General features: G+C 45.5%; 1 protein-coding gene across 1 annotated transcript in view; it reads right to left on the reverse strand.

Annotated features, from left to right (window-relative positions):
- Positions 1-14,178, reverse strand: part of LOC146859531 (CD5 antigen-like) — a 628,425-nt gene that overhangs the window by 275,190 nt on the left and 339,057 nt on the right. The window contains exon 4 of the mRNA XM_085650238.1: positions 10,033-10,353. Within this exon, the coding sequence (XP_085506364.1) occupies positions 10,033-10,353 (321 nt within the window). The remainder of the gene's footprint in view (positions 1-10,032; positions 10,354-14,178) is intronic.

Raw genomic sequence — 14,178 nt, forward strand, 5'->3', positions numbered from 1 at the left:
TCAGCAGGGCTCAGGTGTTTCCAAGGCGAATCTGCCGGACAGTCCCAGAACACCCCTTGTTATAGGGCGACTCCTCTTTGATGTCCGGAGTCTGTGCAGGCAGGGGTCTTGTCACCTGGGGGTCGCTTGTTGGGGTTTCCTGCCATTGTCCTTTGATCCTTCCAGGGCCGGGTCGGGAGGAGTCCCAGACACCCAGCAGGCGTGGAGCCAGCCCTCGGGGAGGCCGGCAGGTCGATCGAAACCCACCTTCCCAGGGAAGCGCAGAGGTGTGATGGAAACTGCTCCTCCCTTTCTCATCCCAAGGGGAGCGCGATGTCCTCCAGCCGGAGTGGCGCCTCTAGGCCAGGGTCGCGCTGGGGCCGGGCGGCCATCTTGGTGCATGACGTGGGCACGCGGGCCCGGTGTGGCCGAAGGGAGGAAGGCCACGGACGGGGAAGTCCGGGTTGTGTGCGTGTGAGTTCTGGTGGGAAGGATCGGCTAGGCCGTGGGTTTGGGGGCTGGTGTGAGGTGCAGGGGTCAGGTCTAGCTATGTTACGAGGGCCGGGTCTAACAGCGAGCAAGAAACAAATTATCGCTAAACTGCGGAATGCGGTAATTTTGACATTTTCGCGCTTTCCGCGGAACGCGAAAATGTCAAATTATCGCAATTTCCGCGACTGGAACGAAATTTTAGCCCAGGCCTAGTAAAAATTAGGGGTGGGCGGAATTTGCGAAATTCACTTTCGCAAATTATCGCGAAAATGTTAAAAATCTCCGCAAACAGGCGGAAATATTGCGAAGATGCAGAAGTTTTTTTCCCGCCCGTTCGCGGTATTTTCTGCATGGTCGCGGCTCGCCAACTTACCCATGTGGTTGCTCGCCGGTCCGGCCATCTTGTTTTCAGTTGTCTCGCGGTGCATGATCGCGAGAAGAAACACGTGATCGCGCTACAAATGACGTCACTGCGGGCGCGAACTGTCGCAAGACAGCGCAAATGGCTACCAACAATCCAACATCTCATGGAGAACGCGACCGGATCGGGAAAACTTGTCGGCGAACACGGGGATTCAGGTAAGGCGATCGCGCGCACGCGAGAATGTATTATTTTACAGCGCGAGCAAGAAACAAATTATCGCTAAGCTGCGGAATGCGGAAATTTTGACATTTTCGCGCTTTCCGTAAAAGTAAAAATGGAGCAAATTAGATAGGTAAACAAACACAATTAGATAGGTAAACAAACACAAACCTCAAAAAGCAAAAGATAAAATCCAAAAACAATAGTCTGTGGGGGAGCAATTATATTATATTATAATATTATATCATATTTTAGCAATATGAAGCAAGTAGCTTGGTTTGATAGGCGCGATTTCCATGGCGATCCCAAACCTCCGGGGCCAAACCATTCAATAAACATAGAACAACAGGATGAGGAAGAAAACATTGGCTGATGTCCAGTCGGCCCCTCTGCTCACCTTTTCTGCACCACACAGGGCGTCAACCTGAAATCGCCTGACCGGTGCCATTTTGAAGATAGGCAACATCAAACAGTAGGGACAGAAAAATCAGTGTCCACTTCATCATCTTTGTGCCGGGTGAGTCTTTCATGCTCAAAGGTGAGTTTAACTTGTTTTGTATCATGATGTCGCAATCAGACTTACAGAGGCCCTGCAGACACAGCTGGGCGCACCTGGCGCAACCATGTTTTAATCCGAATCAGAACTCAATCCTGTGTAGGTATAGCACTCAACGTTCACTCCGAAGCACAGTAGGGTCACCAGACAGCCAGCAAGGGCCCAAGGGTGCACACTGCTAGGGCTGGCTTGATCTGGTGTGACCTACAGTGCACCAGTGCCCGTGGTCATGGTGGTGTTTCATGAACTTCTTGGAGTTTCTTTTGGCTCAAATGGCTGTAATTTCTGATGTTAAGAAGTTTCCCTCGTCTTCATTGCATGATTTTTTCTCGCGAGAAAGTGTCATTCATAGTCGCTGAAATGTCACTCATAATTTCAGTGAAATTATGGAAATGTCACAAATGGCAATCTGAAACTTTGGCAGCTATGCGCTGGTGTTAAGTATAGTATCAACAATGATCCTTTATTATGTTCCATTAGGAAGCTGAAGACAGGCAAAAGTCCATCCACCCAGCATCTCATAAACATACTGAAACTGGATGATATCACAGGGCCTAGTGCGCCTGATGATTTAGACAGTGTGGGTGGGGCAGCACCTGAGGGTGGCTCTAGGGGTGGAATCTCCCCTGACCCTAACTCTAATACTGACCAGACTGGTGACAATGACCAGACTCTGGTGAACACAGACCACCAGGATGAGGATGAGGAGGATGACAATAATGCCACTTCCTTTATTTCTCCTGGTAGGCCTGACAACAGGGCTAGAAGGGATAGATCTCTGTCAAGGGGATCTATCCAGTCTAACTCTTCTATAGGAACCTCTGTTTCTTCTCACAGAGGGAGGGAAACCTCCCAGGAGAGGAGAGAGAGACTGCTGAAGTATGAGCAAGACAAGTTCAACCTCAGAAAGCAACAGATGGCCTTTAGATGGGGAAGCCCTGGAGCTCTACAGAGCTTGTAAAAAGGAGGGAGTAGAGTCCCTTGGTGGCAGCAATTTCCCTAGAGATAGCGAGAGGTCTTATGACCATAGAAACCTAAGTAAGATTGTCCCTCCCTACCAGAGTGGGGATGACATCCACAAATAGATAACTACCTTGGAGAGGGCCTGTAAATACAGAAGGTCCCTCAAGGTCAGTGAGCAACAATGCTATGGCTCTCCTTTGCAGACAAAGGTAGAGACAAGCTCCTCACTGTAAGAGAAGAGGATGCTGATGACTACAAAGTCTTGAAAAGTGCACAGATAGATGGGTTTGGACAAAGCACTGAACAATACAGGTTAAAGTTCAGCGACACCCAAAAGGCACACAATCAGGACTGGGTTGCCTTTGTTGACTGTGCTGCTAAGGCTCTGGAAGGTTGGTTATTGGGCAGTAAAGTGTGCAACTTCATACGATTGTACAATCTGATAATGAGGGAACAGATTCTTAATAACTGTCAAAATCAGTTGATGCACCAGTACCTGGTAGACTCGGATCTGACCTCTCCCCAAGAATTGGGAAAGAAGGCAGACAAATAGGTCAGAACCAAGGTGAGGCAGAAGGTACAGAACCAAGGTGGTGACCCAAAGAAGCAAGATTCCAAAAGCTCTGACAAGGGTGGGGACAAGCGTAAAAACCAGAAGTCTTCTCAAGGGCCCCAAAAATCTTCTTCAGGTGGGGATTCACAGTCAGGAAAGGTTAAAGGCCAAAAGAAACCTTGGTGCAAGATCTGTAAACAGAAGACTCACTGGACTAGTGACTGCACCAAGGCCAAAGAAAATACTCCAGCCCCCACCAATGCCCCTAAGGCACCTGCTCCCCCAGTGCATTTGCAATTGATAGTGGGAATACACAGAATAAGGGTGTGGTAGGGTTGACCCTGGGTTCTGAGATGGACTCTGGCCTAGTCAGAGTACCAACTCAGGCTGTGCTTATCAGTGATGGGGGCATGGATATGTCCCCCTTTGTGAGTCCCAGTAACTTGGGGAAATACAGACAGCAGCCTTTAATTAATGGAGTAGAAGCTTGGGCATTCAGGGACAAAGAATCAAGTGTCACAATGGTGACAACAGATCTTGTGGATCCTGGGCAGATTATACTTGGTGAAATGTACCAAGTGACCAATGCTAGCAATGTCAGAACAGACCATTCTCTGGCAGTTGTTAACTTCTCCTGGGGAGGGGTAACTGGCCTTAGGAAGATTGTGGTAAGTGCAGACCTATCAGTACAGTGCTTGCTTGGCAATGATCTAGAAACTTCAGCTTGGGCTGAAGTGGAGCTCAGGACACATGCAGAAATGTTAGGGATCCATGCACATGTCTTTGCTGTGACCAGGTCACAGGCAAAAATGTCATAAGCTGGACAGGCCCTGGATTCTGGAATAATGGACCAGGTGCCTCACAAGAGGAGGAGGAGTAGGGTTAAGGCAGAGTCTTCCCGTCTCAGGATGCTGATCAGTCTCCTCAGGGAGATGATCTTGCGCCTGAAGAAGGATCTGTCCCAGAGGAGCTTGAACCTGACCAGGTTGAGTTCTTGGGGACAGGGGGCCTTCCAGGTCTGATGTGAGCCAGGAGCAGAAAACCTACACCTCTCTTGAAACCCTCAGACAGCAAGCTGCTGATGAGGCTGCTGGGAATGCTAGTGGTACCCATAATGTTTATTGGGATGATGGACTCCTGTACTCAGAGAGTAGAGACCCCAAGCCTGGTGCATCCAGGAGGTTTGGTATACCTCTGAAGTATATGGGTTTCCTATTGACCCTAGCCCATGATATTCCCCTAGCAGGACACCTAGACCAGAACAAGACTTGGGGCAGAATTGTTCCTCACTTTCACTGGCCCCACATGTCTGAAGACACAAAGGAGTTTTGTTGTTCCTGTGTAACCTGCCAAGCCAGTGGCAAAGCAGGTGGCACTACAAAAGCCCATCTGATGCCACTACCTGTGGTGAGGGTGCCCTTTGAAAGGTTAGGGATCGACATTGTGGGTCTCATGGATCCCCAAACAGCATCTGGGCACAGATTTATACTGGTGGTAGTGGATCATGCCACCAGGTATCCAGAAGCAATTCCCCTAAGGACCACTACAGCACCTGTAGTGGCAAGAGCTCTCTTGAGTGTGTTCTAAAGAGTAAGCTTTACTAAGGAGGTAGTGTCTGACAGGGGTGAAAACTTCATGTCTAGTTACTTGACTGCTATGTGATAGGAGTGTGGAGTGAACTACAAGTTCACCACACCCTATCACCCCCAATGCAATGGTTTATTTGAGAGATTCAACAAAACCCTAAAGGGCATGATCAAAGGACTCCCAGAGAAGCTTAGGCGAAAATGGGACCTGCTCTTGCCCTCCCTTTTATTTGCATACAGGGAGGTGCTTCAAAAGGGGATTGGCTACAGCCCATTTGAACTTTTGTTTGGACACTCTGTCAGGGGTCCATTGTGTTTAGTGAAGGAAGGATAGGAGTTACCTCTCAAGCCCCCAAAGCAAGACATAGTGGACTATGTACTTGGTCTCCGCTCCAGGATGGCTGAGTACATGAAAAATGCAAAAAAAAACCTTGAGGCTAGCCAGGAACTGCAAAAAGCCTGGCATGACCAAAAGGCTGTACTGACTGTTTACCAGCCAGGATAGAAAGTGTGGGTGTTGGAGCCTGTGTCCCCAGCAGCTCTCCAGGACAAGTGGAGTGGACCCCACACTATTGTTGAACAGAAGGGAGAGGTAACTTATTTGGTAGACCTAGGAACTCCCAGGAGTCCCCATAGGTTTCTCTTCAGAATACATTAGTATATCATTAAATTAAATCATAAAACGGATATCAAATAGATGAGCAGATAGGTCGGCTTGAAGGTAGAAATAGAATCAGAATAAAAATCACAATCAGGGATCATAATCCATGATCAGCATTGTTAGTTAACTTAGACCGAAATGGGCAGTGATTTCATTTACATAGTTTCTTTGTTTGTTTCAAACAAAAAATAAAAAAGTAGATTGGAATTTTATTAATCTAGGACCCCCCATATAGATCTGTATATTAGGAGAGCCCGAGCTCCCCTATTCCTAGCCAGAGCTTTCTCTCTTTCTCCGATTTCTCTGAGAGCTTACCACCATTCCATCTCTGTAGGAGGTTTGGTAGAAATCCATGCTCTAGCGATTACTAAGCGTGCAGTAACAATCATTATAGAAAGTAAGGGGGAATTCTGTCGTACACAATCTTCCTTATAACCTAGCATCCGTTCTGCCGTTGACAATCTTATATCCATCGTAAATCTACCTGATATTGTCACCAAAATCTTATCCGAAAACTCTTTCAACAAGGGGCAGACCACGAACATATGGATAATATCTGCTGCGTGTTGGCCACATTAAGGGCAGTTCTGGCATGAGCCTTCATGGGGGGTAGAGCTTAAAACCCCAGTTAGAGACCATCGAGCAATTTTTTCGGGTGCATAATAGAGACAACATAGTGTGCGAAATTGCTGGGGCTGAGGATTAGTAGAGTGTACTGAGCGAGAGATATAATCAAAAGCCAACTTTAACCTATCCCTTGTAATAGCCTCCCCCAGATTCTCACTCCATTTACTCCATCAACTCGATTTTCACAGAGAATTCGATATGCCCTACTGATGGTAGCCTTTAAATTCTGGCCATAAATTAGTTCCCACATAGTGTCCTCTTTAACCAACCGTATTCCCAGACTCCTAACCAAATGATCTTTAATTTGCAAGTACTTAAAAAAAAAGGTTTGTGGGATATTATATGTTATAGAGAGATTCTCAAATGACTTCAGGCCGTTGCAATCAAACAGTTGTCCCTGTGAATGTACCCCATATTTAGCCCACTGAAAGGTAATACTATCATGGTATATTCCGGGGAACATTGGATTACCCCAGAGAAGAAATCTACTATGGATTACAGGAAGAAAGAGTCTGGATTCAAAAATTTTCAAAATATATACCAAATCCCGTATCGTCTTAAACTTAACACGCTTAAAATAATTAGGATCATGAATGCGATAAAGAAATAATTTGCTTTCGGCACCTAAAATCAGCCAATGCCAATATTGCATCAATTCAGGATGTAAGAAGCTCCATAGACGGTCTACAAAAGCCGAGAGATAATAATATTTAAAATCAGGTAAATCTAGCCCTCCCTGATTAAAAGGGAATTTCATTAATGCTACAGCCCTTCTAGCCTTCCGGTATCCCCAAATAAAGCTACTAAAAATTCCATCCAGTTTTTTAAAGAAAGCATTCGGAATACATAATGGAATTGATCTAAAAAAATAAAGAAATTTAGGAAGAATATTCATTTTGATAAGATTACATCTGCCCAAGATGCTCAGAGATAGCTTATGCCAAGCTTTTAATTATTTTTCAATTTTATTTAATAAAAAAACATAATTCAGCGCGTGTATAAGTTTAATATTAGCAGACATTTGGACCCCTAGATAGGTAGCCTTCGTACAGACGCCTTCAATCTGATCATGCGATTGAAAATTAAGCAAAACCTGGGTTTTGCTACGATTGAGCTTATAGCCAGAGAGTTGGCCAAACTTTTTTGCTTCCAGAGTTATTTGTTCTAAAGCCTCCTTAGGCTTGATAGTAACCATAGCGATATCGTCGGCATATGCCATCAGTTTAAGGAGGCGGTGCTCGATGCTCAGTGGGGAGATTGCTTTATTAGCCAGTAGTGTTCTAATGAATGACTCAATATAGAGAGCAAATAAAAGAGGTGAGAGAGGGCAACCCTGCCTCATGCCGCGCCTTACAGAGAAATAGTTAGTGTTGATATTACAATAAAGCAATTTTGCCTTCGGATCTTTATACATAGCTGTTATCAATTTTAGTCCCCATAGGGTTCTCAATGTCAACAGGCTAAAGCCATATGTGGACAGGGCTGACATGGGCTTGCTCATGGCAACTGATGAGGGACAGGAGGAAGAGAGTGACCCACTCCCTGACCTCCTCTCACAGAACCCTGATGATGGGTCAGTTGTTGGTGTAGCCTTGGCAGGCCGCCTCACTGCCCAGCAACAAGCTGATTGCAGACAGGTGCTCAATCAGTACAGACACATGTTCTCACTGACTCCAAGTCAGACTACCTGGTGCACTCATGAAGTGGACACTGGGGACAGTCTGCCTATTAAAAATAAGATTTATAGGCAACCTGACCATGTCAGGGACTGTATCAGGACAGAAGTCCAGAAAATGTTGGATTTAGGTGTTGTTGAACCCTCAGATAGCCCTTGGGCTAGTCCAGTGGTCCTTGTTCCAAAACCTCACACCAGTGGTGGAAAAAGATAGATGAGGTTTTGTGTGGACTACAGGGTTCTCAATGCAGTCACTAGGACTAATGCCCATCCAATACCAAGGGCAGATGAGCTTATAGATACTCTGGCCTCAGCCAAGTACCTTAGCACATTTGACTTGACAGTTGGCTACTGGCAGAGCAGACTAGCTCATGATGCAAAGCCAAAAACAGCATTTTCTACCCCTAGCGGGCACTATCAATTTATGTTAATGCCCTTTGGTTTGAAGAATGCACCTGCCACTTTCCAAAGGTTGGTGAATACAGTTCTCACAGGGCTGGAAGCCTTTAGTGCAGCATATCTAGATGATATTGCTGTCTTTAGCTCCACCTGGAAGGATCACCTGGTCCACCTAAGGAATGTTTTGGAGGCCCTGCAAAAAGCAGGCTAAACGGTCAAGGCTACTAAGTGCCAGATAGGGCAGATTCAGGTTGTGTACTTGGGCCACCTTGTAGGTGGAGGCCAGGTTCAACCATTGCAGAGCAAAATCCAGACCATAATGGACTGGGTTGCTCCCACTACCCAGACTCAGCTGAGAGCCTTCATAGGCCTGACTGGGTACTATAGGAGATTTGTCAAAGGGTATGGATCAATAGTGACACCCTTGAATGACTTAACTTCTAAGAAAATGCCCAAAAAGGTTCATTGGACAGCTAGCTGTCAAAAGGCATTTGATGACCTGAAGCAGGCCATGTGTACTGCTCCCATTCTGCAGAGTCCTGACTACTCCAAAAAGTTCATTGTTCAAACTGATGCATCTGAAATGGGGGTTGGGGCTGTACTGTCACAATTGAATGAAGAAGGTCAGGATCAGCCAGTAACTTTCATAAGCAGAAGGCTGACCCCTAGAGAGAAAAGTTGGTCAGTCATTGAGAGAGAGGCCTTTGCTGTGGTTTGGGCTCTGAAGAAATTGAGGCCATTCTTCTTTGGTACTCACTTCCTTGTTCAGACAGACCATAAGCCCCTCTTATGGCTAAAACAAATGAAGGTTGAAAACCCCAATCTGCTTAGGTGGTCCATTTCCCTACAGGGGATGGACTTTACTGTGGAACATAGACCTGGGAGTAACCATGCCAACGCAGATGGACTCTCTAGGAATTTCCACTTACATGAACACTCAACTGGTCAAGGCTAGTTTGATGTCCTTGCGTTTAGGGGGGGGAGGGTTGTGTAGGAGAGTAGGATCTGCTTCACATGGGTATCCCCTCTTTTTGCTGGTGTTTCACTGTTTTTTGACCTTAGTCTGGCTGTGGCCCTGCTAATCAGGACCACAGCCTAGCTGCTTCCTCTCTAAAATGGTTTCCATGTACATTAGGTACATATATAATTGGATTCTGGAGTGCCTTATAAGCCCCTAGTATATGGTATACTATGTACCTAGGGCATAGGTACCTCAGAGGCCTATCAGGGGCTGCAGCATATATTATGCCACCCCTGGAAAGCACTCCAAAATGGCACCAGAGATCTGCTACTGCAGCCTGGGTAAGGGTGTGCTTGCACCCCTTACCGTGGTATAGGCTACCTATATCAACACCTATATACAGACACACATAAACCTATAAGCCACTCCTATGGCAGGCTTTGACAATCCTGAAGCCAGAGTGCTTGGTTTTATATGAGAGGGTGCCCAAGCATGAGCTGAGCCCCTCTGCAGCTTTCGGAAATACTTCCTTATGGCTGTTCTGTGATACAGCCATACCATATCCTCTTAAGTGCATTATAACCTCGTGGTAAATGCTAACTTTGAGATGGCTGCATCAAAACATGTTGTGTTTGGTGTCAAACGCTTTGGAATACTACCCCCCCCCCGCCAGTTCTGTCGGCGGGGGTAGCATTCCACCCTTCTAGAGGGAGAGACATGTTAACACTGGCTAAACCCGGTAGGACTTTCCTGAGTCCTGGCATCACAAAATGGATGTCTCTGCCACAATAAATGAGTCATCCTGCATCACACTCTGGGATACCCAAATGGTTGTGAATCACCAAGTGATAGACCTGGAGATGAGGTATCACCATATACCCACTGCACCCAATTAGCTCTGTCCAATTCTTCAGCAATCACAACATTACTACATTCTTATCGTTCATGATATTAGTTTTCATAACTGAATATTTCCCTTTGTGCTCCTTTCTCTCACCTGAACATTGCACTCCAGCATCCCTTCTGATGTGACAGGGATTATGTCCCCACGCATCATGAGGACAGTCGAAGAAGGACGCCTCTGCTCCTGTGCATCGAATCCGACTCAGCCAAACTCGGTGCCATCCTGCTCCAAACACTTCATTGCCACTTAGTGCATATAAAGCTGATCCGCATCCAAGATGTCTACAGACCACCTCAGCGTCCTTCTTATCCCAGTGAATATCGCAGACCGTCCCCCATCGCTTCCCATGCCTGACCTCCACTCTCCCTTTGCAGGCATCACCAGCATTGACCAAGCGGATCTCATCGGCACCACCTGTGACCAGTTGAGAGAATGGAACAGATATTGAGTACATTGACCACCTCCAGAAGGGAAACATTCAAAGGTGAGTAAAGAGGTACAATATCTCATCAGCACCACCTGTGGCCAGTGGGAGACAAGGGAACGGATATTAAGTACATTGACCACCTCTAGAAGGGAGACATTTAAAGGTGAGTAAAGAGGTACAATATCTCATCAGCACCACCTGTGACCAGTGGAAGAGAAGGGAACAGATATTGAGTACATTGACCACCTCTAGAAAGGAGACAATTGAAGGTGAGTAAAGAGATACAATATCAGCAGTCAGCAGGTTTCACTGCTTCTCCACCCTGAGCTCACAGATGGACAAACAGATCTGAGAAGCTGAGCATTGTCTCTGTAAATCCTGAATTTATATACCTAATATGATCTAGCAATAGTCTTTAAATAAATAATGCCATTTCGAGATTCTAGCATATTAGCAGAAGCTCACCATTAAATACATAAGTATATTAATTGTGTGCAAATAGACTGTTGATATTACATGATGCAACATTAGTTACTAGTGTTTCACAATCATGTGCATCTGCAAAAAAAAATCAGTTCCATGGGAGTTTTTAGAAGCATACCTTTAACAACATTAGAGTCTATCTTAGAAGAACGTTAAACAATTAGACTATAGAATTGTACAGTGTATGACTCCACTTCTTAGGGCCCAATTTAGATTTTGGCAGGTGGAGTGAAGGCGGTCAGGGTGGTATGTCCGGCAACACTTCACCCACCCAATTTAAAGTTCACTGTCGGCCATGAGGGAACTCTATGGGTTTGTATGAACCACTATCTCAACGTTTTATACAAAGTTATTTAGAGTGGGAGTTTGCTTTGGCAAAGTGAAAATGAATAGCCCCAACACCAGTGGAGTTTTCTCCCATGGTGGAAGGATATATATATATATTTTTTTTTTATTTTAACATTCCCTCACCTCCAGGATATTCATGGATTTGGTAGACAGTATAAAGACATCTGACTACCCATTCTAAATAGGGTAGAATGGCTTACCGGTGAAGCTCCATATTCTCTCTGGCCTTCGGAGGAAGGTTTACGCTGAATGGGTACATTTTGCTCTATCGGTGTAAACCTGGTGGTCCACCAGACTTTAAACTGGGTGAGCTGACTGAGTGTTAGGCAACCAAGGTACTCTGTTACTGCTGCCCTTAATGATTCCTTTGTTTATAGCATTTCATCCCATACATTCTTTTATTCTAGGTGTTGTAATTACCAAGGTTTACAATTACTTTGTTTATTTGTACTCAAATTATTGACCGCAGAACCTGAGATGCTGAGTTCCAAGCTCTGAGCTCATGATGTGCAGGACACAGCAGATGTCAGAGGTGAGCATTAATCCATTACTGGGTGCTTCCACCTAAAGATAACACTCACTATGAGTCTACAAAGGTAGAACATTGCAATTAGCCCTTGTACAAGCCCTTACCAGTGGGACAAGAACATTAGGCATGGTTGGGCGAAGGTTTTACAACCAACCTCAATGGACGCAATACAGGTAGTGACTTTATTACACGGTGAGGTCACACAACCACACTATATATAGAAAAACGCCTTAAAGCAAAGCAAGCTCCCAAAGGTCAAGTAATCCATTGAGGGCCTGGTTTATATGTTGGTGGGCAGGTTACTTCATCACAACGTTGAAGGATATGTCATCTGCAGAAATATAAATCCCATGGAATATAATTGAATGCATGTTTCCGCCGACGGGATATCCATCCCCGTTGTGACATAGTACCCTGAATGCTGCAATATCAATCAGGCCCTTATTGCACCCGAGTGCACCCGAGTGAGCCCATACTGGAGGCACCTCAAACAGTCTTTGCAGCAGCAAGCCATAACCCCTAAAATACAATATTCCCCTCAGCTTCTAATACAAGGAGAGCTGCTTGATAACCGGGCAGATCAACAAGCTGTGTCTACTATAACCATATTAATTCAACACAGAATACAAGCTCTTCCATTACAATGTAATTTACTCGTACATCTATTTTAAATGTTATCAGAAACATGCACTTATGATAGCTTTCAATTGACCATCCCAATGAAGGTTTAAAACATTGAACATATCAGAGTCTCACATCTCATTTGAGCAACCTTTCGAGAACCTAACAGCTAGGATCCAGGCACCGAAAGCATGCCTGAAAAAGCACCAGTTCCTAAAATACTTACTTTAGATAAAAACTTCTCCGATGGTCACTCCTGCAGAGCCCAGGATCCTTAGGGTGGCCACTCCTGTTTAGGGCTCTTGGGGCACTGGAGTCCAATGTGCATTAATTTGTAAGCACCTGACCCTAATGTGGCATTTTAAATCAGCTGCTCGAGGCGGGTTCATTCTTCTTTTTCTCCATCTTTCTGTTGTGCCACTAGTGGGCTTTATTCTTACCAGGAGTCGGTGCTCCTACTGCACTTATAGGGCACCCGCATGCTTCCTCCAAAGACAGCATGGGTTCCTAAGCCTGCGCAGTCAAGTTGGCTCCTACCTACCAGGCATTTGCTCTTTTGCTGGTGGGGGCCAGCTGCTGGGGTCCTTCCTCCCCCCGTCCCAAGTCTCCTTCTCCCAGCATGGCTCTTTCATTTATGAAGAGAGAGCCAGGGGACAAGCAATCATGGGGCAACCATCTGCCTCACAGGATTCTCACTCAGGCTCTGAGGCTACTAGGACTGTGGCAACAATTAGCTCCTCCCACCTGGGGCAAAAATGAATCATTCGAGCAACACTCTGCTTGTGGATGGAGGGCCGCCCTAGGCACTAGCCTTGCCTGTTGGCGAACATGTCATTCACTGTGATGTGCCTGGCTTCTGCTAGTTTCTTTTGGACATTGTTCCTCCCTTTGAGAGGGGAAGTTTGGAGCATTGTGCACTCTTTCTGTGCTGGAGTCCTGAGATGCTGCACACTCATGGATGCACTTAATAAACATTGAGAACTGGGGCACATTTCTGCAGTCCAGCAACCTGGAAAAGGCCACCTAAAAGTGGTATGATTATTATAATTAGAGATCTTAGGCCCTGTTGGGCCTTTTCTTATTGGATTCATTTGCGTTTTTCCTCAGATATGTGCTCCAGCCAGTATATTATCAATGTAGGGCCTTCTGGTTTCTAATTTATTGCTGATTCCTTTACTGAGCTCATTTCCACACCTAGCCTTTTCATAGAGGTACAGAAGTGTCTATCCCAATATGTCTGCCTGACATTTGAAAAACTCAATAGGGAGGACATTGAGGTCTGAAAAATTCTGATTTGAAATCTGGGAGATAGCTTTCGCCACTTCATCCGGTGAGATGGATTTACCAATATTAGATGCTTGGTCAGGAGTACGTCATGCATATCGGACGTCTGTTACGCAGCTATGTCTGCCACCCATTGATACAGGTGATGAATTTCTATATAATGTTACATAGTAATGAGCAATGGTCTCCACTATGCCAGCTGGTCCCTGATGGAGGATGCCATACCCATTCTCAATTTTAACTATATGTGTGAACTTCTCATTACTTTGTCTTAATCAGTGCAATAATTTCCCAGTTTTATTTCCGTGCTCATAATAGTAACATTGAGAGGCCTTCACAATATCTTGGACTAATCAAATAAATGTGTTTGGGTTCAAGCGTGACTTAATATGTAATTTATAAGAACTGTGTTGCAGGACAATGGGGGCGGGTAGGTGAGACCACAGAGTATTAAACGCCGACAAGTGTCCCTCAAATTGACAGGGACCCTCCATCTTGCCTCTGGATGATTACTTTGCCTCTCTTGAGGTAGAACCATAGGCCAGCA

This window comes from Triturus cristatus, chromosome 3_2, assembly GCF_964204655.1.
Source record: "Triturus cristatus chromosome 3_2, aTriCri1.1, whole genome shotgun sequence".
Lineage (NCBI taxonomy): Eukaryota > Metazoa > Chordata > Amphibia > Caudata > Salamandridae > Triturus > Triturus cristatus.